We start from the raw sequence: 26,670 nt of genomic DNA on the forward strand, positions 1-26,670 counted from the left end.
ATTTCCAATAACCCACCAGAAAACTAGAAGTGGTGCTGTGGCTCAAATGGTAAAGTGCTAGACTTGAGTTGAAGAGCTCAGGGACAGTGCCCAGGCCCTGAGTTCAAGCCCCATGACTGACAAAAAAATATAATGATGATCATGGCTGGGTGTTGGTGGCTCATGACTGCAATCTTAGCTACTCAGGAGGCTGAGATGTGAGGACTGCAATTTGCAGCTAGCCCGGGAACGAAAATCTCTGAGACTGTTACCGTCAATCAACTACCAATAAGCCAGAAATAGAGCTGTGGCTCACGAGGCACAGTGCTAGACCTGAGCAAAAGAAACTTAGGGGAATGCACCCTGGCCCTGAGTTCAAGCCCTAATACTGGCACATTAAAAAAAAAAAAAAGAACACGTGCTTTAGGATTTGGAGTATTCTGTCTAAAAAGATCTAACTTGGTGGGGGTATGGATGGAATTGGTAGAGATGGGAGAGAATAATAGAAGGACTGACGCTGATCAAGATGCATTGTACTTATAAGTCGCTATGTTGAGTTGAGACCCCTTCGTACATCTACTTAAATATATTTTAAAGAAAAGAAAGAAAGGAAAAAAAACTCAAAACATTCTGCCCACCCCCATATCATCAAAGTCAGTGCCACCAATAGAGGCAGTAGAGCCCGATGAACGAACACAGCAGCTGGTCTGTCTACCATCCTGTTTGACCTATAAAAAGGGCAATACCACGTAGCTCAATGAGATGGGATAATTGTCATCACTTGGAAAGTGCTTATTGAGTGCTGATCATTAAATAATTTTAACAGCTCCCCAGTGACCAAACTAGGTTTCAAGCACTGTTTGCCAGCAGCAACCTGGCTACCTTCCCCCACTTTTTTATTGAACATTCCTTATCTTTTGGCTTCTAGGTAATAAAGCTAAAGACAGACTTTTCCTACTTTCCGAAGTTCATTCTACTTTTTTTAGAAAATGTGACAAAACGTAGCCAGTCTCTTCTGGAAGATGCGGAAGGCAGTAAGGTATCGTAGCCACCTCCCGGCTGACATTTGAGCCCTGCTTTCCTCGCGGTCAAGCCTTTTGGAGGCAGTCAGTGTATGGCTTGTATCAAACTCTATATTTAGGAAGAACAACTGTGAGCTATGACAGGAATTCTCTTTAACACTTAGCTTTAAACTGAGTTCCCCTTCAGCCCAGAGCCAGGAGCAGCTCTCAGTACTGAGAGAGTCACAGAGCACTCGAGCTATTTCAGCTACATGAAAAGCATCGCAATTGAGATCGCAGCTCAGAGGACACCCGGCGTCCCTTCCATCCTCCAAGGAGCTTTGTATTCTTGTACCTGGCTGCCTGGGACTTTGCTCAGGCAGTAAACAAATACAGAGGCAGGTAAGCAGAAGGACTTAGCTTTGACAACTGTGCTTTCTTTAGGACATTTCCTTGATAACCTAACTTGAAGTGACTACTTATAACTTTGTTGGTGTGTAGCCAGTTAGTATACTTTGCCAATTCTTTGTTCACTGATGTTATTGCTGAATCTGTTTTACAGATTGTGTGTGTGTGTGTGTGTGTGTGAAGAAATGAAAATTAGCTAAAGGTGGTTTCATTGATAGTGATATTAATAAAATATCCACAGTTCAGATATGATAATTATGACCTTGTGATGGTCAGAAGCTGTGATGGCTGGCAGTATAGTGTGTTACTTGTACATGGAGTTCGGGCTCTAAGTTGAGAATTCATAAGGAGAATTGGGGAAAGGCAAAAGCAATCTAATACCAGTCCTTTGGTTTACCTAAATGCAAATTATTGTCCGAGTTGTTACATAGTACAAGTTTTGAGTACTTTTCTCATTTCTTTAAGACTATAACTATATCTTGGTCTTGGTGATAAGTTCTCTGAGTATCTAATAGGTAGTTCTGTGAGTATGTTATAGGTATCTTATAGAAGCTTCAATTTGGTCATAGTCTTCTTTCTTGGCTCAGCAGGGATGAGGGCAGTACTTGTTGTCCCTGTCTGAGAATATGGGGGTACCAGATTCCAAGACATGGGACTGTGAAGAGTCTCTCTTCCTTGCAGTATATTTAAGACACAGTGAACAGGACTTAGTTCCAACAGCTGAACATCTTTCTACACTCTCTTCAGGAACTATTTTTAGCTGCAGGACAGAAGACAATTCCCTTTGAGATAGAGCTTTACCCATTTCCTTGACCTTTACAAAGAACAGACAGAGCAAAGCTCTTCTTTCCAAATATTGATTGATTTCCCTCTGAATCCTTTCTTACTAAGTTAGTGATATAAATGTTGACACATTTTTGGTACATCAATGTTTTATTTAGAAGTTAGATATTAGGTGCCGCCCAATCAAAACCAAATGGGGATATATTGTCTGTGACTCAGCATAGAGACCATTACAAGTCCCTACTGATTTGCAGGAAGCTCAACCGGCCTTGGTTGGCAAGCCTTTCCATGATACTACAGGCTTTGTAAAAGTCAATATGTCCTTGTCAAACTTCAGTGTTTTCAAATTTTAGCCAGAGCCAGGAGACAGACACAGTAATTGAGTGCTGTAAAGAAGAGTACCTCTTTGGATGAAAAGCAGTGGTCCCAATGGGAGTGGAATGTGTATCTAAGGCATAGCTTGCTTTTTTTTTTTTTCTTTTGGTCCTGGGACGAAGCTTGAAGATGAAGAGGGAAGATGCATCCTATACTTTGCATCCCTGATGGAGGTGAATACAGGGCCAGAGAAACAGCCAGGGAACACTGACTATTTTTATTCACCAGTGTGCTTTGCCCTGATTTCTCTGCAAATAATGAGGACAGAGGGAACTGCTGCTGAACTGATTTACACAAATGTTCTCTGGCCTGTTGGTGAGGAATGAGAGCTGGGAGCTAACCAGTTTTCTATAGATGTCTCTATCTATAGAAGATTGACATGGATGTTAAGAATAGGTTCGTATACAAATGAGGACATACCAAAACGATATAGGAGACTAGACTCATCCATCCGTTTGCCTCAGACCCTCACCCTCTGCCCCTGCCCTCCAACCAAAACTTCTACAGCCATTCAGTAGTTACTAGAATCTGTGACAAAATCGACTTACTTTGAAAATTTAATGTAGTATGAACAACACAACCACTGACTGCTTGTTTTCTAGTATTTCCACCTGTGTCTGCAAATTCATAAATTTCCTAGTTCCTGTGTTTTAAATCAATGTACAGTAAGTTTTTTTTAAAAAGAGTTCCCATATGATCTTGGTAAAACCTTAGTTATACACGCACAGAGAACATTCACTACATGCTGAGGTATTTAAAGTACTGTGAGAGTTATTGCTTTGCATGATTTCTATTAGCTTTTGAGGAATGGAAACATTAAAAATTAAAGCACTAAGTGTTTCATTTTGAAATTGAGCTGTGTGCCCTAGATCCAAAAATTTACAATCCTTCATGTCTTTTTGACAGTGAAGGAGAGCCGAATGCTATTTCAAAAAACGCATAGAGCAAAAATTCATCCTTGATTATTCAATTTGTTATTTAGCATTTTTCCCCCTCCCCTCAATTTGTTATTTAGCTTTTAACCATATTAAAATCTTTTAAATGAAAACATGAAAAGCATCTAGGTTAAAAATAGGTATGAAAACTATATGTATTACTGAAACATTAAGGTGAAACTTAAAAATTTCCCATTTTAAAAAACTGTACTAAGCTCCTCAAGCTCTATTATCTGGTTACATTAATTATAATTTCTTTTTCAATTGTGCCATGGATATTTTTTGTCAGTCATGGAGCTTGACCTCAGAGCCTGGGCACTGTCCTGAGCTCTTTTTACTCAAGGCTTGCATTCTACCACTTAAGCCACAATTCCACTTCTGGTTTTCTGGTGGTTATTTGGAGATAAGAGTTCCACAGAGTTTACTGTCTGATCTAGCTTTGAACCACAATCTTCCAATCTCAGCCTCTGATTGGTGGTTCACAGGTGTGAACCACCAATGCCTGGCTGCAATATTTTTTTAAATACAATTGTTTAATCATCATATAATACAGCGTAAGACTCTGAAGATCTAGAAATACCCTAATTTGGAGGAGGCAACAATGCTTGATAAGAAATGTACTCATTACCTTGCTCATGTAATTGTAACCCCTCTGTACAGTATTTTCCCAATAAAAATAAAAATAAAAATACCCTAAGTCATTAGCTGTGCACAATGGCATAACATAATCAATATTTACATCATATTTTCTAGTTTAACAAGGCTTTCCAGCAACATTACATGCTTTTGAGTCTTGCCACAATTGGGGAAATGGAGGAAATGAGCCTAGAATTGTTGAATGAATGACATTGCCCAGTTATGGTAGACAAATACCAACACTGCTGCTGGCGTTCATTTGCTCGTGTTAACACATACACTCTTGCCAGTTAACAGAGAACTCCCATCAACTTATTTTATAGCTACGGTTCTGAACATAGCATGCTTTTTTAACTCAATGAAGTTTGAACTTTTCATTCCGTCTTGTTGATGTTTAACAAGTGGAGCTATAAAAATAGGCCAGAGCTTGGTTATTATTCCTTCAACCCCAGTCAACTGTGGCCTATGCCCCTAAAAATGTTCTAGTCATATAGACCTGACTCTAAGTCAGGTCTCATGTGTTCAAAGACAGTTTACATCTTGGGGATCTAACATGGAAATCCTACTGCCTTTCTTCCTTCCTTCCTTTCAAATCAATCTTTCTCTCTCCTTTTGTCCCTTCCTTCCTTCCTTCCTTCCTTCTTTCCTTCCTTCCTTCCTTCCTTCCTTCCTTCCTTCCTTCCTTCCTTCCTTCCTTCCTTCCTTCCTTCTTTCCTCTCTCCCTCCTTTCTCCTTCCTTCCTCCCTTATTTCTCCTTTCTTTCTTTCCTTCTTTCTTTTTTCATGTTTATCTTAATTTATTTTTCTTAGAAATACATGCATATAACTGGATAAATATATCTTTTAAGAAGACAATTCTTTCAGTATTTATGTGGTGTTTTGAATTTTTAAACTTTTTTTTATTGTAGAAATACTGAATAGAGGGATTACAGTTATAGGAGTAAGGTAATGAGTACATTTCCTATCGAACATTGTTACTCCTCCTCTGTTTTTCCTCTACCATCCCTTCCCTCCCCACCTGCCCAACTCTTCCCTCCCCACCCCAAGTTGTAAAGTTCGTTTTCAACATAGTGTCTCCTCCATCTCATTGTTACAATGTGTCAATCTGTATCCTTATTTCAGCATTTTGTTATTTCCTTTCCACTCCCCAAATTAGAAAAATGTATATACAAGATGTAGGGCATTGACATCAAATACAGTAAAAACAGGGGTTATACCATAGGGGAAGAACATACAAAAGAAACAAACAAAAAAACCTCACATAGTACATTTTAAATAGGTTAAACACAATAGCAAGAAAGAAAAAACCAGTTGTGTCCCTATCTTGGGGTTCATTTCACTTAACATCATCTTATCTGGTCATATGGACATAGCTTTTGACCTTTTCTGCTTGTCCTAGACTTATACTAGTTATTGCAAATAAGAGAAACCATGGAACCTATGTTTCTTTGGGCCTGGCTTGCTTCACCTAATGTAATTTTTTCCAGGTCTTTCCATTTCCGTGTGTATGTGTGTGTGTGTGTGTGTGTGTGTGCCACATTTTCTTGATCCATTCATCTACTGAGGGGCATCTGGGTTGGTTCCATATCTTAGCTATGGTGAATAATGCTGCAATAAACATAGTTGTGCTGGTAGCTTTAGTATGGTCTTGTTTGTGATCATTTGGGTAAATGCCCAAAAGTAAGTGGTTGAACAAGTTTACCATTCCCACCAGCAATGCCGTAGAGTTCCCTTTTGGTCACATCTCCTCCAGCTTCCTTTCTTTCTTCTTTTCTTTCTCTCTTTCTCTCTTTCTCTGTCTGTCTGTCTGTCTGTCTGTCTGTCTCTCTCTCTCTCTCTTCCTTTTTTTTTTTTTGGTAGTACTGGTAAGAAACAAAGGACATGAAATCCCGATAGGCAGGAACTCTATCAACTTGAATCTGCATTCGTTCCCCTACTTGCCTTCTGATGGTGCTTTGTTGAAAGAAAAGAACACACAAAAAACATTGATGCTTATGTTTACAGAGCCTGCACTCTGTCGGAAGCACACAGAAGAGGGTCTGGGGTGGGGTGGACAAACACAGTGGAGAGATGCCGTCCAGCTCCTCAGAGTATTTCCCAGGTATCTGTGAGAAAAGACATGCGCATAGGGACAAGAGAACATCATGACAGCAAGGATGTCCTGCAGGCCATTTCTCTGAGTAGCACAGGAAGAGCAGGTGCTCTCAGTAGACGGACTTGCTGCCCTGGCAACAATGAATGGAGATCAAAAGTTCAGTTTCAAGCAGAGAGCCTCCCAGGCTCTGAACAAAGGTGTTTTATTCCCACCACCTCTGTGTTTTGCTGTTCTTGGCAGAGGGTCAAGAGGGCAGGGAAGGAGATGATAGGGCCTTTCAAGTTTCTGATCGCCTATCATTAGCATCAGGGGCGAGGCATCTCAGCATTTCTCCTCCTGAATGATTTATCGGGGTGCTCTAGTGTTCCCTCTCCCTGAGGCATTGGGAGGGAGAGTCTCTAAGTAACTTCAGAAACTGAGACTGAAAGAATATATGGCCAGTGAAAGGGGTGACTGCCCAGTCGAATCATGAGTTAAATTCTAATTTATCACCAACTTGAATCTGAATACTGCCACTTCTAACAGTTTCTTACTTGTTTTTTAGGGATAAGACCTCGTGAGTATGTCAAAACAGCCAGTATCCAACGTCAGAGCCATCCAGGTAAGTAGGTATATTTGTGTTTTAACATCAACTCTGACTTTCAGCCTGATTGCTTAATAAGTCATACTTATTGTGACTGTTCACCTTAAGTGGATTATTCTTCAAGCAGAAAAGAAAGCTCCTCTTTGTAAGCCTCTGGGGGAAACAATTGAGAAATGATAGAAGACTAAGTAAGGTACAACCGAGAAAAGAGCTCTTTTTGTTCAATTATTCTGTATTGTTAGATAATCAAAGTTTCTGAATGAGGCAAATTAGCTTCTCCAAATTGTAGCATGTCCACCATGCCCTATTATATACTTTATGAAGAGCTAGAAGGACAGCTTGAAGACTCCAAAATAAAGCCATCATGAAGAACAGGAAATGTTAATTCTCCTGATTTTACGAGTGCACACTGTATACATGTATGAAACTATCATATTGTTAAAATACCATACTGTACCTCATAATATGTATAACTATTATATGTTAATTAAAATATAGTATACTTCCCCCCCTCCAAAATATAGTATACTTTTTAATACAACTATTTGTGCTAGTGCTAGGGCTTGAACTCAGGGCCTGGACACTGTCCCAGAGCTTCTCAAGGCTAGAGCTTTACCACTTGAGCCACAGTTCTACTTCAGGCATTTTTGTAGTTTATTGGAGTTAAGAATCTTATGGAGTTTCCTGCCCAGGCTAACTTCAAACCATCATCCCCAGATCTCAGCCTCCTGAGTAGGTAGGATTACAGGCATGAGCCAGTGGGTGCATAGCTAAATGATATTTTTATATGCAGTGTTCCTACCAAGAATAAGTGTTCATCTTTTAAACTCTATATGGTTTTAGTTCTCCTCATTCTTTCCCAGCAATCAAATTGTTTGGTTGTTTAAATTGAATTAAGTGTCACCCACTAAAATTGAGGAGAGAAGCAGACGCTGTGAAACAAAAACACAATTATGGGGCTGGGAAGGTGGCTCAGTGGTAGAGCGCTTGCCTTGCAAGCCTGAGGCCCTGGGTTCGATTCCTCAGCACCACATAAGCAAAAAGAAAAAAGCCGGAAGTGGTGCTGTGGCTTGAGTGGTAGAGTGCTAGCCTTGAGCTGAAGAGCTGAGGGACAGCGCCCAGGCCCAGAGTTCAGGCCCCACGACCGGACTCCCAAAAAAAAAAACACAATTATGAAAATAACTTTCCAAATTTGATTTTACTCAAGACTTAATTTGTTTGAAATAACAAATTTTGCCAGGCGCTGGTGGCTCATGCCTGTAATACTGGCTACACAAGAGGCTGAGATCTAAGGATCATGGTTCAAAGCCAGCCTAAGCAGGAAAGTCTGTGAGACTCTTATCCCCAATTAACCAGCAGAAAACTGGAAGTGGCTCTGTGGCTCAAAGTGGTAGAGTGCTAGCCTTGTGCAAAAAGAGCTCAGGGACAGTGTCCAGGCCCTGAGTTCAAGCCCCACGACTAGAAAAATTACCAAATTTCTAAGACAAATCTTAAATACTTCCCACCCTAATACTCTAGGTACAAGGTTTTCTTGTAAAATTCTATCAACAAAGAGTCCATCTGGCCTTTCTCCAAAGAAACTTCTTTTCTTCCTGGATTTTTGAGAATACGAAAGGGAAGGCGGCACTTCCAAAATATTTCATCTCTGATTCACCATCATAGCCTACACACAATCACAAATGGTGGGGCATGTTTTGGAAGGGTGTGGATATGGCCGGACAGTGAAGAATTTAGAAATTCTAGCATACATAGTGATAGGGGTGGTTGGAGAGGCAGATCTTTACTGGCCATGACTAATGCATGTCCTTAAATGGATGGAATTCTTAAGTGGCAGGATGTGTAACAACCGCTGGATGCCTGTCACTGAACAAGCCACCAAGGAAGGGGCCTAGGATTTGATAAGGATTACATTCTACATGGTGACATTTACTCCTCTGGTGTCTGTCTCTGACATTTCCTGACAGTGTTACTGGGTATTATTTTTCCCTTCGACCTATGATCATCAGTGAGCCTTTGAATCTTTTACCTGGAGTGCAAACAGTTAGTAGCGTCGTCTCTACCATTAGACTGCTGGAGACCTTAATGCACTAAGTGCTGGTATAGGATGGTGGGAAATTCCTTTGTGCTACTTTACCTTTCTGGGTCTTCATTTTCACATCTGTAAATTGGAGGTAATAATACCACTCACCACTCAGGGCTACAAGTATATAAGATGCTGAAAATAGCGTAGTGAGCATTGGTTGAAGATCAACCATTGTTATAGTTGTCATCAGTCAATAATGCTTTAGCCAGGCACTAGCAGCAATCCTAGTTACTCAGGAAGCTGAGATTTGAGGATTGTGGTGAAGCCAGCTCAGGAATAAAAGTCTACAAGACTCTATCTGCAATTAACCAGCAAAAAGCTGGCCTGGAGGTAGGATACAAGTGATAGAGCAGAAGAGGAAGAATGAGACCCTCAGTTCTAGCACAAAACAAAATAGAAAAGAAACTAAAATAAAAAGAATGCTTCATATGAAGGTAATATGAAATAACGATTTGAGCCCTGCAATCAAAGCTCTTGTAGTATTAACCTTAAGTTTTCTTTTTATTTTCTAGAATACGAAAGATAGTCTCTTGAACTTTTTTCCTTCTCTTCCTCTTAGTGCTGAAAGTGTATTGATTTTTCTTCCTTCTCTAGCCTCACTCAAAATCACTGAAAATTCACCAGCATTTTATTTACTAATTTTGACCTTGACATATTTTTAGATCAGTAATATTAAAAAGCTACTATTGACTCCTTTCAATTGCTATTATTCTGCTGCATTACAAAAAAAATCCATGCACTTTACCAACAAGGGCAACACACGTTCATTATGTGGTATTGTCTCTTTCAATATAGTCGATGCCACACAAAAAGCCCAATTGAATGCACCTTCAGATGAAATATTAGTTCTTATGTGTCTAAATAGAACCAGCATAATCTAATATTTTCCTCTCATCTTTGCATTAACTTAAAGAAGGGTACATTAAATATGATAGAAAATGCGTATAGTAGGAACATTATCTAGATTACTGTCCTCTATTAAACAAATGGAAGCCTGACTGATGAAGGGATATCTTCACTGCATAAATGATCCTGAGAGGTCTTTTTGGGGGACTTAAAATCTGGACCTGGACACTGTCCCTTAGTTGTTGTTGTTGTTGTTGTTTTTGGATCAAAGCTGGTACTCTACCACTTGAGCAACAGCCCCACTACTGGCTTTTTGATAGTTAATTGGAATTAAGAGTGTCATGACTTTTTCTGCCCAGGCTGGCTTTGAATGGCAAGTCTCAGATCCCTGCCTCCTAACGATTGCAGGCACCTTGAATGTTCTCTTCCATACACTTAGTCACTTCTATTTATGACTAAAGTATCTCCCACCCACTTCACCAGTCATTTTTCTAGGTGCATTTTCCATGCCAAGTATGGTGCCAAATGTAAAGTCCACAAAGATGAGTTGATATACGAGTCTTGTTAGCTATATGACTTTGGGCAAGTTTGTGTCTCCACTTTGTGCCTCCATTTCTTCACCTGTCAGGAAGGGCATTCGTAACAGTATCTTATAGGGTATCTTTAAGGGTAAAGTGAGCATAATACATGCAAATCTTTTGGCTAGGGCCTGGAAAATTGTAATGGCTTAATAAGTAGCTGTTATCATCAATCATTAACAACATCCAACTCAACAGTTCTCAAAATGTGTCTCAAAATGTGTCCTTTAGGACACCAGTTTTACGAGATATTGTTAATTACATGAAAGATTTCCATAGTTGTTTGGGGGAAATGTCTTAAAGTTTGTAACTTGCTAATGGCATCATGTTTTTCTTAAGGACTGTAACATATGAAATGTTCACTACACATATTGGACCTTTCCAATCACTGCCTTGCAGGTTAGTGTTTTGTAGGCAAACTTCTAGAAGCATCGATCTTTGTCTGGCTTGGGTGAAATGAAACTGTCTTCAGCCATATTGCTACCAGGCATTTCAGAAGGTGCTATTGCACCTGTGTGTGTGTGTGTGTGTGTGTGTGTGTGTGTGTGTGTATGTGCGTGTGCATGTGTGTAGTCAAACACAGGCATTTCTGTGATCTTAGTTCACCCTTAGTTTATCTTTCTGTAATATGTAATATTTCTACTTAATAGGGTTATTACAATGAATAAACAAAATAATGTATGGCAAGTTCCTGGTTTATATTACACAAGTGCTTAGATGGCTCTTCTAACTAATTGTGTAACACACTAAGGACCCTGGCCCTGTCTTCTCTTTAAGCAACTCCATTTCCTTTATGTACCAGAATAAGAGGGCATCTTAGATAGAATGTAGATAGAATGCTTGTCTTTTCTGTGAATATTGAAGAAGAGAGGGCCTTCGAATTGTAAGAAGGTTCTAAGTCTATGTTGCTTTGTCTTTGTATTAATTAAATCTCATTCAGAGGTCTGAAAACACTCTGAAGCAATCAATTGATTCTTCCATAGCCTTGAGAGGAATTTGTTAAGCAGCTGACAAATTCTATAGCAGTGTTTGGCAAATTGCTCCTGTAAAGGGTGAGATAGTAAATACTTTAGCTTTCAGGGTTCCTTGATCTGCTCCAACGGCTCAACTCTGAAGCTTCTATAGGTATTTCATACATGAATGAATGTGTTTGTTTTCCAATGAAGGCTTATTGGAAAAATAAGGTGGTGTGACACTTTGTCCCATGGATCACGGTTTGACAACCCCGGTTCAAGACTCTGCAGGTGACTTGTTACACCCATGGCTTATAGGAATGAAGTTGTTACCAAGGTAACATCAGCACACTGCACAACAGATCCGCTCCCTTCAGATGAAAGAGTGACATGACAGGTGGTGGGGAAAGCTAGAGCTGCGGGAAATCTAATCTCATCACTGATCTGCTTGGTGACTTTCTCTAATGAGACAAAGTGATACAGCAACTGGCAGCATCTGCTGGTCCTCCTTCTTCCTTCTGAACATAGCCCCTTTGGGAAGGATCACAGGCCTGCCTGGGGCTGGGGCTCACACAGAGCCAATCTTCTCTAGATTGTCACTAGTCCTTTCTCTTACCATTGATCAAAGTAAGCCAGTATGTATTATTTGTCCTCTCCCACGAAACCTGAGAACTTCCTAGCAGACTTAGAAAAAGACTCCTGTGCTCACTTCTTCATTATGCTAGGTTTCTTTTTGTTGTTGTTGCAGCATTGGGGAATTGAACCCAGGGCTTTGTGCTTCCTAGGCAAGTGCTTACGCCATGCCCCTAGCTTTCTGCTATGTGAACACTCCTCCTGCTCCTACCCCCATGGTCCCTGTGTTCTTCAAAGGGAGCCCCTGGGCCTCTGACTACCATTGAAGTCTGTAAATCTCTCTTGAGAATAGCTTCTAGAGTTTATTTTCAGGATGCTGATAGCTACAGTTATTCAGTTACTATGTAGCTGCCACAGGGCAATGGATTTTCATAGATCAGAAAGTTAGGGTGGGAGAAGTAAAATACCAGACTAGGATGACACACCTGGGGAAGGAAGAATTAGGCCCTGAACTCAGTTGTTCAGTCTGGTTGCAAAGCCCATAACGGAGGAGCATACTGTGAGTGCTGCCTAGTCTTTTTCCTTCCCATCCCTCTGCCTGGCACAGAGCACAAGGCTGGGTGAGGGGTTGTGGGCCACGTCAGTGGTCATTATAAGTGCCAAGGTTACTTGAAGGACAGTCACCATTTTATGTATGCTGACCACCTCCCCGTAAAGAACTAAACTAACATTCAGAAATAGTGCCAGCATTTGGATGAAGAAGATAGTCATCTACACCAATTCACGTCACATTAAAAGTAAGATGGCCGGGCACCACTGGCTCTCATCTGTAATCCTAGCTACTCAGGAGGCTAAGATCTGAGGATCACTGTTGGAAGCCAGCCAGAGCAAGAAAGCCTATGAGACTCTTTTGTTAAACATTTTCTTTTGGTCTTTTCTTTCTTAATACTGGGAATTGAACCCAGGACGCTGCACTTGCTAGGCAAGCACTTTGCCACTGAGCTACATCCCAGCCCTGTGAGACTCTTATCTCCACTAAACAACCAAAAAAAAAAAAAAAAAACCTGGACGTAAAGCTGTGACTCAAGTGGTAGAGCACTAACTTTGAGCAAAAAGGCTCAGGGATGGGCTGGGAAGGTGGCTCAGTGGTAAAGTGCTTGCCTTGCATGCATGAGGCCCTGGGTTCAATTCCTTAGCACCACATAAGCAGAAAAAGCCAGAAGTAGCACTGTATAGCTGCAGTGATAGAGAGCTAGCCTTGAGCTGAAGAGCTGAGGGACAGTGCACAGGCCCAGAGTTCAGGCCCTAAGACTGACAAACAACAACAACAACAACAAAGGCTCAGGGACAACACCCAGGCCCTGTGTTCAAGCTGCAGAATCATCACAAAAAAGAAAGAAAGACGGTTTTGAATGAAAACTACAAAGTAATTCAGCGACAATTGAGCTCTTGAAATACAAGCAACTGTGAACAGTGAATTGCTACCTCTGGGTTAATTGACTTAATCAAGTTGCAAGTGAAACTAAATCCAGCTCTTTAATCATACATTGAAAAGGAAAGATGATGGAAGCTCTGCTTTGTTAGGGAGTGTGTAACTTTTTACTACAAGAAGTTTTCCAATGCTATGCAATGCACATGTAGAACAAAATAGGTATGTATTATTATTTTTTAAAGCAGTGTTGGGGTCTGAACTTAGAGCCTCATGCTTGCTAGGCAAGTGCTTTACCATATAAAGCATGAGCCTAGTCCTTTTTTGCCTGGTTACTTTTCAGATAGGCTCTCATTCTTTTTGCTCAAGTTAGCCCCGAACCCTAATCTTCCTACTTATGCCAACCATGTAGCTTGAACTACAGAATTGTGTATGAGACCATGGCTGGCATGGTGACTCAAGCCATTCATCTTAGGTACTTGGGAAATGGAGGTTGGGGATCATGATTTGAGGCCAGTCTAGGTAAAAAAAGAAGTTTGAGAGACTCTTCTCTCACCCAAGGCTGGCTGTAGTGGTGCATGCCTGTAATCCTCAGTAACACAGGAAAGCACAAGTAGGAAGATTTCAGCACAGGCAGCCTGGGCATAAAGTGGGACCCACTTTGATAGTAACCAATGCTAAAAGGGGCTGGAGGCATGGCTCAAGTGGTAGAGTGCCAGCTTCGCAAGTACAAGGCTCGGAATTCAATTCCCAGTACCACCTAAAGGTAGAAAATATGACACTATGCCCAGCTTGTTTATTGAGATGGGGTCTTTTTGCCTGGGTTGGCCTTGAACAATGATCCTCCTGATCTCTCCCTTTCTGGTCTCAGACTGAGATGCTCCTACATATATCTCCTGAGTAGCTCCTGAGCAGCTGAGATTACAGGTGTGAGCCACTACTTCCAGCTTGCTTTTGAAATAGGTTTTCACCACCTTTTGCCTATACCTCAAGTTATGATCCTCCTGATAATCTGTCTCCCAAGTAGCTGGTTTTACAGGTGAGTTCTTCCATACCCATCTAGAACAGAATAGTTGGATGCCTCACATTTAAGCACCTCATCCCTTTCTCTACACATTATCATTACCTGATGTCCATTGAACAGGACATAAAGCAGGGGTTTGGCACTCTTAGGTGTTTTCTGTGTAGGAATTGTAGTTTTAAAAAGATTCAAAATATATGACAATCCTTGCTACAAAGGAATGGACTACCACTCTTCATATTTGTTCAGTTAACCTAAAACACTGAGTAAGCTAAAATAATAATAATGATATATGCCTTCCCTCACTAGTCTATTAAAATTTGGAACAAAACATTACTTTTTTTGGTGGTACTAGGGTTTGAACTGACGGCCTCCTACCTCTTGAGCCATATTCCTAGTCTTTTTGATTTTAGTTTGTTTTCCAGATAGGGTCTCTTGCTTTTGCCCTGGTGAGTCTCAGAGACTATGATCCTTCTACCTCCACCTCCCAAGTAAGTAGGAATTCTGGTGTGTACCACAATGGCCTACAAAATATTAACTTTGGGGCTGGGAAGGTGGCTCAGTGGTAGAGCGCTTGCCTTGCATGCATGAGGCCCTGGGTTCGATTCCTCAGCACCACATAAGCAAAAAGAAAAAAAGCCGGAAGTGGCGCTGTGGCTCAATTGGTAGAGTGCTAGCCTTGAGCTGAAGAGCTGAGGGACAGCGCCCAGGCCCAGAGTTCAGGCCCCATGACCGGACCCCCCCCCCCCAAAAAAAATTAACTTTTGCTGGGCACTGGTGACTCACCCTTGTAATACTAGCTCTTCAGGGGGCTGAGATCTGGGAAATCATGGTTTGAAGTAGCCCAGGCAGGAAAGTCCATGAGACTCTTACCTCCAATAAACTACAGAAAAAGCTGGAAGTGGAACTGTGGCTCCAGTGGTAGAGTGCTAGCCTTGAACACAAAAGCTCAGGGATAGAATCCAGACCTTGGCAACAAAACAAAACAAAACACACCCAAAAGCCGGAAACCAAAACATTAACTTTTGTTTGACTAAGTTCTAATGTAGCACCTAGACCTTTTCTCTGGATCTAAAGTTTCTTACATAATACATTGTTTATGATATCCAATGTTGGTTTCTTTAATGCGTAGGAAGAACTTGAATATAACAATCTGACTTTCAAGTGGGTTTGGTGTGACTTCAAGCTAATCTGTGTGGTGCTGATCAAAGATTCAGCTTTGTGACATGAGGCAAACTGATACTGGCTGAAAGGACATCATTAAAATTATTAGCATAAATTAGTTGTATAAATGGGCTTCATTGTGATATTTACAACACATATATAATGGATGTTGACTAAATCCACCTCATCTGTATTTCACAAATGTCATTTTTGATGCTGCCACTGACAAAGACTGACACTGACTTAAGAGATACAGCCTGCCCTTACCCCCCACCCCCATCCCCGTTCCACAATGGTGCACATTGGCAAGGTACAGCTTATTTGTGCTTTACCTTGGATGATGAGACTACAGCTGAGTCACTCAGGAAATTATTAAAGAGAACAAAGAGTATTGAGAACAGAGAGGGAAAGAGAAAAACCTCTTAGCGTGAAACATTAGGTTAAGGAACCTTGGCTGAGTAGGAGTTTCTCCATTGTCTTGGGCGGGGGTGAGGTTGTTATGTTTTGAATCGACATTTCAAGAATCCCTAAGCAGTTTTGTGTTCTAATGAGAAGGCATTTTATTTTAAGATATGTTAGCTGTATTTTAGTTGGTAGATGTGTCCGAATATCCATCTGTCTTATGTGGGTGAACATATGAAAACAGAATCTCTCTTTTTTTTTTTTTTGCCAGTCATGGGGCTTGAACTCTGGGCCTAGGTGCTGTCCCTGAGCTTTTGTGCTCAAGGCTAACGCTTTACCATTTGAGCCACAGCTCCACTTCCAGCGTTATTGTGGTTAATTGGAGATAAGAGTCTCGTGGACATTTCTGCCTGGGCTGGCTTTGAATTGTGATCTTCAGCTCTCAGACTCATGAGTAGTTAGGATGACAAGCATGAGCCACTGGTGCCAAGCAGAATATAATTTTTAATCAGAAAACATGGGTGCTGAAAGTAGTCTATAAAGATGTTTTATATGAACCTCAGAATGCCATATCTTGCTCCATTCAGAGGGCTGAGGATTCTGAGACTAGTACAATGCAATTCTATATAGTACCTGGTGCCTAGGGAGAATGGCAGGAGCTGCTGGGACCTTTGAAAAGGAGAGAGAACCAGTGGAGGAGATCTGAAACAAATACACAGGAAGCTCAGTGAGTTCAAAGGAGACAGATTAGGGACAAAAAAGGGAGGGGAGAGGGGGGAACAATGGCTGTAGAAAGCAAAGATCAATAGGAGTTGTCAGTACTCAAGGGCCAGCAGCTATCAGAATCTAACCCACTAGGGAAAGAAGATGTCATCCCATTGTAAGCCCATAGGAGTGGCTGTGGTGGGAATATTGTTTCCAGAATCTTCCTGGCTCAAAGCCTAGTACCCAACAAGGAGAACAATACAAATAATTAAGGGAGTGGTGGAATTAACTTACAGGGAATTCTTTTTACTTTTTTTCACCCAGTGTGATCAAGGGCAGTATTCATTTCACATCAGATAGGTCTTCTATCAGGCACTGGTATCCTGTTTTGGCAAAAGATAACCTAGTAGATTTTTTCCATTCCCAACTTGAAGGATGTTACAAATTATGTATAGCTTGGGAAAGTGATGCTCTGCTGTCTAAGATGACAAAACCTCCAGGAGGGACAACAGATACAAAAGATTGCATTACAAAAGCAAAAAAACAAAAACAAAACAAAACCAAGAGCCGGCTTCCTTTACATTTGTACAGAATTCAAATCAGAGAAAGAACTCCAGTCTTTTTTTATTTCCTTTCCTTTGAGAGTATTGGGGTTAGAACCTTTGGCCTGGAGCTTGTCAGGTGGACACCCTACTACTTGAGCCACAACCTCAGCCATTTTGGGGGGAGGACTTTGTTATTAAAAAAATATTTTTTCTTGGGCTGGGAAGGTGGCTCAGTGGTAGAGCGCTTGCCTTGCATGCATGAGGCCCTGGGTTTGACTCCTCAGCACCACATAAGCAAAAAGAAAAACGCCGGAAGTGGCGCTGTGGCTCAAGTGGTAGAGCGCTAGCCTTGAGCTGAAGAGCTGAGGGACAGCGCCCAGGCCCAGAGTTCAGGCCCCATGACCGGACCCAAAAAAAAATTTTTTTTTTCTGGCCTTGGATCACAATCTTGCTGCTTACATTTCCTACCATAGGTGGTATTATAGACTTATGCCACCCATGTGGTTTATTTATTGAGATGGGGGGAGGGTTCGCTAACTGTTTGCCTGAAATGGTCTTCACCATGATCTACTTGGTCTCTATCTCCTGGGTAGGGAGAGGAACTGTATATATTGGCATCTCTCTCTCTCTCTCTCCTTTTTTATAAAATGTACAGATTATATTCCAAACACATTCTGAGAAGATGGCATGCCCAATTTGCAGGTAGAAATGCCATTTTATTTGCATTTGAACCCAGAGCATGGCAGTGAAGAAGAGAGGAGCATGATTCAACTCTCTGGCAAATGGCATAAAAACAGATCTGCAGATCTACATTTTTCTAGCAAATTCAAGTTATAGAACTTTTTCTTCTGGCTATAATCAAGTGAGTGAGTGACTTGATGGCTCATTTTTCTTTTTTTTTTTTTTATTGTAAAGCTACTATACAGAGGGTTACAGTTACATGAGTGAGGTTATGAGTACACTTCCTCTTGAACATTGTTACCCCCTCCATTGTTTTCCCCCTACCATCCCCTCCCTCCCTGGCTTATTTTTCAAAGTGGCTTTCGGTACTTCTAGAAGTATCCATTTTGTGTATCCCTTTTCCAAGTCAACTCTCAGGGTCTAAGTCTGCAATGTCAGAGCTGATTAGCGTTAATTCTGTCCAAGTGAAAAAGAACTCATGGGAGATCAGTTTGGAGGAGTGAAAAGGTCTGACTTTATCAAGTTAAACAGCGTTGATTTGCAATCCTTTTACTTATATATCTACTGTGTGAACTTCAGCACATTATCTAACATCTTTGACATCCAGTTTCTTAATCAGTGTAGGGATTATAGTGTGTACCATCATGCCCGATTCTAACTAACCTTTTGTTAACCTTCTCCCAAATAGTCCTTATATTGAGTTTCTGTCTCTTTCATACAAATTGTAGTGATAGAAATAATCTATTAGTCTGATATAGGTTATTTTCTTTGAATCTGCTTACATCATTTGGGTCATGTTTATTTCAGCCCTTACAACTCTGTGTGTGTGTTTTGTGTGTGTGTGTGTGTGTGTGTGTGTGTGTGTGTGTGTGTGTGTGTGTGTGTGTGTGTAGTGCGGGATCAAACCCAGAGCCTCATGCATGTTAAGTAAGCCTCTACTATTCAGGTACATCCCTAACAAATACCGATATTTTATGATCTGACAAGCAATAAAGAAATTGTGCCAATTAAAATTGTTAGACACTGGATGGAGATATATGCCTGGAGTCCCAGCTTTTCTGGAGGCTGAAGTAGGAGGATCACTTGAGCCCTGCAGTTTAAGGACAGCCTGGGTAATATAGTAAGTCCCTATCTCAAAAATATTTTTTGAAGATACCACGGAGACTAAGACACACACTGATTTGAAAGACATGGAGAGAGGCATGTTTTGGAATTCATGAGCTATGACTTCATATTTGCCACGAGATAAGGCCTGTCTTCCCCATGTGGTATGCTCTTCTGTCTTATGGTACATATGGTAAATACTTCTTGGAAGGGGTGACATCCATCAAGAAGCATTGTATTCATAAATGGATTTGTTGAATTGTGACTCATTTGTATGACTACTTAAAGATAATGGAAATATAATAAAAACTGCTGCTTGGCTTGTTAATCCTAAAGGAATGGCCCCACTATGATGAGCCTCTTGTTATTTGCCACATTTTGGATCTACTTCCTTTCTGTGGGGTCAGCATTATTCTAGAGGGAAGAAGAAGTTTTAAAGGCCCTAGTTGAGAAAAGTTACTTGTTGCTCCCTTCATAGGAGCAGAATACATGCTGCCCAAACATGGCTACTAGTTAATTCCTGTGTCATGGGTTAATCATTCCTCTGGACAACAGACTTGATACCAGGTGGTTCCACATGCACCTTGCCATACTTTCTAATAATCTTATTTGGTGGTGTGCCAAAGCCCAATCTACTTCGTAAGACAACAAAATATTCTGCTCCTTTTTCTCAGGCAACATTTTCAATCACAGCATCAAAACAAAGTTCATTTTCTCAAGCCCACATATCCTTATGTGGGTTTCTACCTTCCATATGCTTTATTACTCATGAGGCAATGTTTTATTTTCAGTGGGAAATGTATTCTACATTTTTTCTGCAAGTCCAAGGACCTGGGCACTGTCCCTGAGCTTCTTTTGCTCAAGGCTAGTGCTCTACCACTTGAGCCACAGCTCTACTCCCAGGTTTTTTTGGTTATTGGAGATAAAAGCCTCATGGATCTTCTTGGCTGAGGTGGCATAAAATCATGATCTCCAGGTCTCAGCCTCCTGAATAGATAGGTTTACAGGCATGAGTCTCTAGCACTCACCTTTAGTGCATATTTTATTGGAATGACACTACTAGTAGAAGACAGTTTTGGTCTGCATTAAATATTTTCAACATTTGATGGAAGACAAAATATGGGCAAAATTCAAACTTTCATATTCTCTTCCCAAATTCAAATATGTGTCTACATATTATACAATTTCATGTTTAGCATATCACATGTTTACTAGAGGGCATTTTATATTTACCACAGATGGAGAGAAGTATATTGTCTTAATGAAGGACAAAAATAGCTGAGTTTTGATACAAAGGGAGGTTGACTCACTAGCATTTTCCTTACTCCTTACTGCCACCCCACCCCCAGGAGGAAGGTAGAAGAATGCAAATTCCAGCGGCCAGTATGGATGCTGGCCTAGTAGCAAGATGTTACAGAAGATCCCAATTTCTTGCTATTGATTTTGGTGGGCTTTGACCTACTCTTTTTTTTTTAAAGATTATAATATTTGACCTCTCCATTGAGTCTATTATACTTCAGTTAGTTCATTTGTAACCACTTGCACATACAGCCCAACATGTTTACTTAAAGATTTGGGAGTCAAGGGGAGGGGTAGGCAAATGACAGGGGCATGTGGGAGACGGTACGGTCAACAATTCATTGTATATACCACCAAATGATGAAAAATAAAGGGGAGGGTGAGAAAGCTGAAGGGGAAGACACTGGTCAAGGTGCATTGCATCCATAAATGGCTTCGTTATGCGCCAGTTCCTTTGTACAACTACTTACAGATAATTTAAAAACATGTTACACAAAGGAGGAGGCAGCTTAGCGAAGGATGAATCCTCCTGACCACTGCCCATAGCAGCCCATCCGAAGGTAGAGTGAAGGACCCTGAAGGAAACGTATGGTGTGAGGATGGCTCCTGCTCATGTGTTTTCCTTATTTCCTGTCCTTCCGTGTTCCTTATCTGAGAGAGGAACACAGTGTGCACCACAGGAGGGCACCGGCCAGATAAACTGTCATAAAAAAAAAAAGCTTCCACCCAAAAAGGAACTGTGAAACAACTGTGCAGACCTCAGGATGAATCCCAGAAATCTGTAATAAATGTAAGTCAAATTTTCCTTCGCATATTTTTTCCCCTGCTGTCATCACAGCAATTTTCTAGAGATAAAAAGCTTTGAAGATGTACTTCGCAGACACATTTTTTTCCCCCTCACAATGACGACTGCCTGAGAATGTCATTACAGTGCCTTACCTTTTTCTTGAGCTAAATGTATCCTCTTTTCTCTTCTAGGCAAACATCAATATTCCAATGGGAGCCTTTAGGCCTGGAGCTGGGCAACCTCCGAGAAGAAAAGAATGCACTCCTGAAATGGAGGAGGTGAGGAAAACTTAGGTAGCAGAGCTCAGTAAGGCCTGTCTCCTTCAGTGTCCTCATTAAGCGAGGGCAGAGGCCAGGCAGGATGATTCTCCAGGACAAGGAGAGCCCAATGGCTATGTGTCAAGGAATCATCATAGAGCCTTTAGGGTTCTATAGCAGTCTTTTGTTCATTCCAATGGGAAACTCAATACTTTTCTCCCTACTGGCTAAAGGTAAGCATGGTTACTTGAAGATCTGTTTAATTTCGACTTGGTGACTGATTTTGTGTGTGGTGGGAAGGATATAGCACCTCAGATGCTTTCTGTCGGATGCTAGTCATGAGTTTCTAAGTTTTTACTCAAGAGCGTTTACTGAACCAAGCAAGATATATTTAGTACAGATTCTGGCGGGTGATAAAGCCATCAGAACTCATTAATTCACTTATGGATTCAGACAAACACATTAGATGCTTTCATCTTCCTTGGAAGAGTTTTGCAAGGGAGTCTATCTAGTTTCCATTTTTGCCTTTTCCCCTCCCTTTCATTCTTCACTTCACACCAAACTCAATTACCTGATGTGTTAAAAGGGAGGCTGAAATCAACAAATACCAAAAGAGGAAAGAGTTCCCTCTGCAGATGTTTATATGTTTTACTCACAAGTGACTTTTCTGCTGAAACCTCATGTATTTCTGAGGAAAAAAATAAATAAAAAAATAAAAATGTGAAGCATTTCATTACCACAAAATGAGCAACCCAGAATGAAGTGACAAGGTCTAACACACTATAATTTATCTTTTTACAAAATGTGGTACTGGGGTCTGAACTCAAGACATGCTTGCTAGTGACTGGAGCTGTACCACTTGAGTCATGCCTTAGAGCCAAATCCTCATAAAAAGGGTGGCCCTTTTGCCTAAGACAAGCAGCTGCTTGCCTGAAGTGATCTGAAGAGTATTACTAAGCCACTTTAAGCCTCCCAAATCTCATTTTTAACTAAAATAGCATCACTGTTAAGCCACCAAATAGCACATGGGGGCATTCTGTTAAATATTACCCTTTCAATTTCAAACTGCTCCCTTTACATGATGCTAGCACGTCATTTAAGTCTGATCCAGCCATTGTAAAAAGTGTGGCCTTGGACCAGTTTTTTTTTTTTTTAAAGTAGGTCTCCTGCTGTACCACTCTCCTTAACCGCCCCCCCCCCCAATCTTCTGAACTATAAGACAAGGATACGAGCAGGGCAGCGGCAGATGTGTAGGTTCATATGAGGATGAAGTGTGTTAGTCCAGGTGCTGGGAGAGCTAGCAATGGAAGCATTTGCTGGTATGGTTGAGTCTTCAGTGTTGGAGCATGAATAAGCAGGTCAGATTGGTTCTCACATAGGAGAGTCTAGGTAAAATCTCAGGATGGTATCTGGTAGTAATGGGGGAGATGAAAGCAAGGTAGCTGGAAAATGCTCCCCCTATTTTGTGAAGTTTTACAAATTCTCTGTGATTCTCAAAGTCACCATTTCCCTTTGCAGTAGCTGAAACTGGGAATGCTGCTATTATCCATAAGTTTTCATTCACATTCTTCATCTAAGGCAAAGAACATCTTCCATGTCCCTTTTCAATTCTAATATCTATGAAAAAATAAAGAATGTACTGAATTAGCTAAATAAGACCACCTGGAACCTTGCTTCTTCAAGCGGGCCTTAATTGATTGTAATGCTTATAATAAGAAATTCACAAAAGCAATGGAATCTGATTTCCATTATGTTTTTTAAAAAAAGTTACAACTCAATAAAAAAAATGTACCACTATCAGCCCCCTTCCCTGGGTCAATATTATAATGTCAAGGTACTGCCTGTTACTAAATATATCACTTAAAATTTCCACCATATGCTACCTTACCAAATCAAATGCTGAAATCCTTCCTTACCTTGATAAATAAACTACACAGGGCATTGAAGTTTTAATACTTTGACAGAAAGCTGCTCGGTAGTAGATAGTATCATTATTAATCTGCATATTTTCACACCATACATCCTTGCACATGAGTGCTGCTAGTGGCTTCATGCATTTAATGTTCCAGTGTCACACATTTTGATGTTATAATGGCAGTGAATGTGGTTTACCCAGGAATTTGACAGAAGGAATTGGAAGCATTTTTCTCCTTCATGCTTCTTTATTAAGATCTACCCACCTAACAACTGCAGGAACATTTCTAAGTGAGGAAACATTTTTCATTTCAGTGCTACACATATTAAAAAAAAGCAACACTTTATAGACTTTTTCAAAATTCCTTCCCAGAAGACTAGCAAGGAACATTTTAGAAGACGTCATCTTCTGTGTGGGTGTTTTACAGTTTTAATTACTGCTTCGACATCTGCACTTACATGTGATGAATGTGACTTGAGGAAAAGCAGCCAATCCTATGTCTATTTGACCCTATGGTCACTGCTGCACTGACCTGGAGAGACAATCTGTTCTAAGTACTTACCCTGCATAAGGTCTACAGTGAATTCCTTTATCACTTCACATGGGTAACACATTAGCTATTTCTTTAGCACCGTACCAGATGTAGAGAAAAGGATTACAGAGAAAACCATTAACCCTTAGTAGAAGAAAAACACTGCACTACTCTCTAAGTCCACTCTTTTTTTCCAATAACCAATTTTAAAACATTTCTGTGAAGGACATACATATCTACCAAATAATTTGGCAGAGGCTTGAACACGTTCTTCCTTTAGGATCTCGCCAGTTGAAGAAGACACAGGAGCCAGATGAGGGTTAACACAAGGCATGGACTTTAATCCCATCCACTCCCCGTGGCAGGGCTGTCAAGTTAGACTAGGAGGTATAGGGCTTCCTAGGAGATAGATGTGTACTTTCTTAATTCTTTTTTTATTTTTCCCCTGTGGAATGGCATTGGTTCACCCACTTGCTGGCCAGGCAGCTGGAGCTCTGTTGAGCTGGCATGGAGGGCTGTGTTACTTTGAGTGACTCAAGAAGCCGACCCAGAAATGAGATTCATCTTGTGAAATATTTACTGCTGAAAATATTTGTAAGGAGAATGAGGAGTTACAGGAGGCTGGAAACCATTAAAGCTTGAACCATGAAACAGGGGCGGGAAGTTGGAAGTGGTTCAGACTAAGGCCAGTTCTCTGGCCAAGTGGTTTTACCAGAGGTCTCCCAGGCATGGGCCCACCCCTTGACTCTGGTCTCGTTCAGTCATTGGTGATCCAGCAGGCTTGGGAAGTGTGACCTCAGCAGGAAGCAGCTGGGGCCCTCTTTCAATGATCTTCCTGGTTGTAATCTGATCAGAGGTGTGTGCTCAGACTGCCAAGGGGATTAAATGTCGTGCAGGGCCTTCCTCCCAGAGCCCAGGTCTTGCCCCACCCCCACCTAGAGCAAATAAGAGCAATGGGACTAACCAAACAAGCAACTTTCTTCTGTAGTAATGAGTTGGAGTTGCATACAACAACTTACCTTACTGTTTTATGATCCCTTTTCTATGTGTGTGTGGTGTATGTACACAGAGGTGTGGATTTCTCATTAGGGTACATTCTGGGGAATCAAACAACAAACATCAAATATCTGTTTATATCTCTGTAACCAGGCATGGGGCGGGGCACCAAAAAGAGTAGATGTGAGTCCTACACTAAAAATTGTGATGAAAACATAACAGCATTTAATGATAGGAAATATAAAATACTTCCCAAAGCAGGAGAAGAGGGCTGGGTCTTCTCTGTCACTTCCTCCTGTATTGTCTATGTTCAAGGATGTTTTCCTTTTGTCCTTTCATCCTGTTTATATTTCATAAAGATGTCATGGGCGGCACAAATTGTCAGAGCCAACTGTTCACCAATGTTACACAGATTTATGCTGTTAGGCATATTATGACTGTATGATACCGAATTCAATTTAGTCTTGTAAGATGCTTTTCTTGGAAACACAAATCCTTTGAATTGTTGGTAATATTTATTAGTTACCAGATGTTAAACAGTATTCTAGTATTTTCTGTCATGTGGATGACTTATTTTATTTTTCTTCTAACTTTCTTTTACATTCCTGTATAAACTTCAGTCAATTGTATTGAAACTCTAAGGTGGTCCCAACACCAGCAAAACAAGGGAAAGTTACTTCTAGAATCATATGCTAATATTATTTTTGCTTTAATTTTTTCTGGTTCATCCCATGAGCCAGAGAGATCAAATGTCTTTTTTTTTTTTGGTGAATTGACTTTCTTCTCCTTTCTCCTCAGGGAGCTCCTTCTACCTCGGATGAGGAAAAGAAGCCAATTCCGGGAGCAAAGAAACTTCCAGGACCTGCAGTCAACCTATCGGAGATCCAGAATATTAAAAGTGAACTGAAATATGTCCCCAAAGCTGAACAGTAGTTGGAAGAAAACAGGTGAGTAAAAATCTAGTCTCTTTGTTTGAATAATGCCACTACATAATGGTGTGAAGAAGCCTTTCACAGGAGGAACCTGGAATTCCAGAATTTCTTATTAAGTATTCAATTTAGACCAGCATTTCTACAGTTTTCTGGAAAAGCCAAGCTTTGGGACTTACTCCATCATTAGTCAGATCTCTTTTGTTGTTGTTGTTTTTGTTGTTGTTGGTTGTGGGGCTTGAACTCAGGGCCTGGGCGCTGTTCCTGAGCTTTTTCGCTCAAGGCTAATGTCCTTCCACTTTGAGCCACAGTGCCACTTCATTTTTTTTCCACCCATGGTTAATTGGAGATAAGAATCTCTTAGGGACTTTCCTACCTAGCTGGCTTTGAGCCATGAACCTCAGATCTCAGCCTCTTGAGTAGCTAGGATTAAAGTTGTGAGCCACAGGTGCCTGGCGCAGTCAGATATCTATTGTGGCTACTTGTCTGCTGTCCCCTTTCTGATCATCCTTCTGAGCTGGAGAAGGATGAATTTAGGAGAAGGAAGATAATTAGGAAAGGGTTCCAGGGAGCATTGCATATTTCAGTGTCCTTACCCAGATTCTGCATAGACCAAAGAAAAAACAATTCCTTTAGTCTGGGGGTAGGAAACCTTTCTTCTGTCAAGGGCCATTCAGTTACTTACAGCATCATTTGTGGGCTATACAAAATGAGCAGTACAGGCAGATAAGCCCACGGCAGCCATAAGAAGCTCACATGTCTGTCTCATCATTTGCCAAATGACATTTCAGCCCTTCAACAGCTTGATCAGGGCAGGAACAAAAAGGTACCATACCCCTGCCAGCTAGAGAATCAGAGAAGCAAGGAGCTAAGCAGGTTTGAAAGGGGGAACGTACAGAAACTCAGGCCCTGAATAAAGGGGCTCAGGTATGTGTAAGGCAGATTGAGAGGCTTTCTGCCGTATACATGCGGGTGTGGATGGGGCACAGGTAGATTCACAACTGTCTACACTGCTTTGACATGACGTTTTGTTTCCATTTTAATTGGTATTCCCTGTAATGTCTCCTAGTGAGGGCT

General features: G+C 41.0%; 1 protein-coding gene across 2 annotated transcripts in view; it reads left to right on the forward strand.

The window, feature by feature from the left end:
* The first annotated feature begins 1,043 nt into the window (after nt 1-1,043).
* Nucleotides 1,044-26,670, forward strand: part of Smpx (small muscle protein X-linked) — a 57,639-nt gene continuing 32,012 nt past the window's right edge. The window contains exons 1-4 of one of the 2 annotated variants that reach the window (XM_042670177.1): nt 1,044-1,382; nt 6,756-6,812; nt 21,156-21,242; nt 25,463-25,611. In XM_042670177.1, coding sequence (XP_042526111.1) covers nt 6,774-6,812; nt 21,156-21,242; nt 25,463-25,597 — 261 coding nt within the window. In that variant the 5' untranslated portion in view covers nt 1,044-1,382; nt 6,756-6,773 and the 3' untranslated portion in view covers nt 25,598-25,611. The remainder of the gene's footprint in view (nt 1,383-6,755; nt 6,813-21,155; nt 21,243-25,462; nt 25,612-26,670) is intronic. The other variant, XM_042670178.1, reaches the window with a different exon arrangement.

Source organism: Dipodomys spectabilis, unplaced genomic scaffold (genome assembly GCF_019054845.1).
Source record: "Dipodomys spectabilis isolate Male_0828 unplaced genomic scaffold, ASM1905484v1 ptg000526l, whole genome shotgun sequence".
Classification (NCBI taxonomy): Eukaryota; Metazoa; Chordata; class Mammalia; order Rodentia; family Heteromyidae; genus Dipodomys; species Dipodomys spectabilis.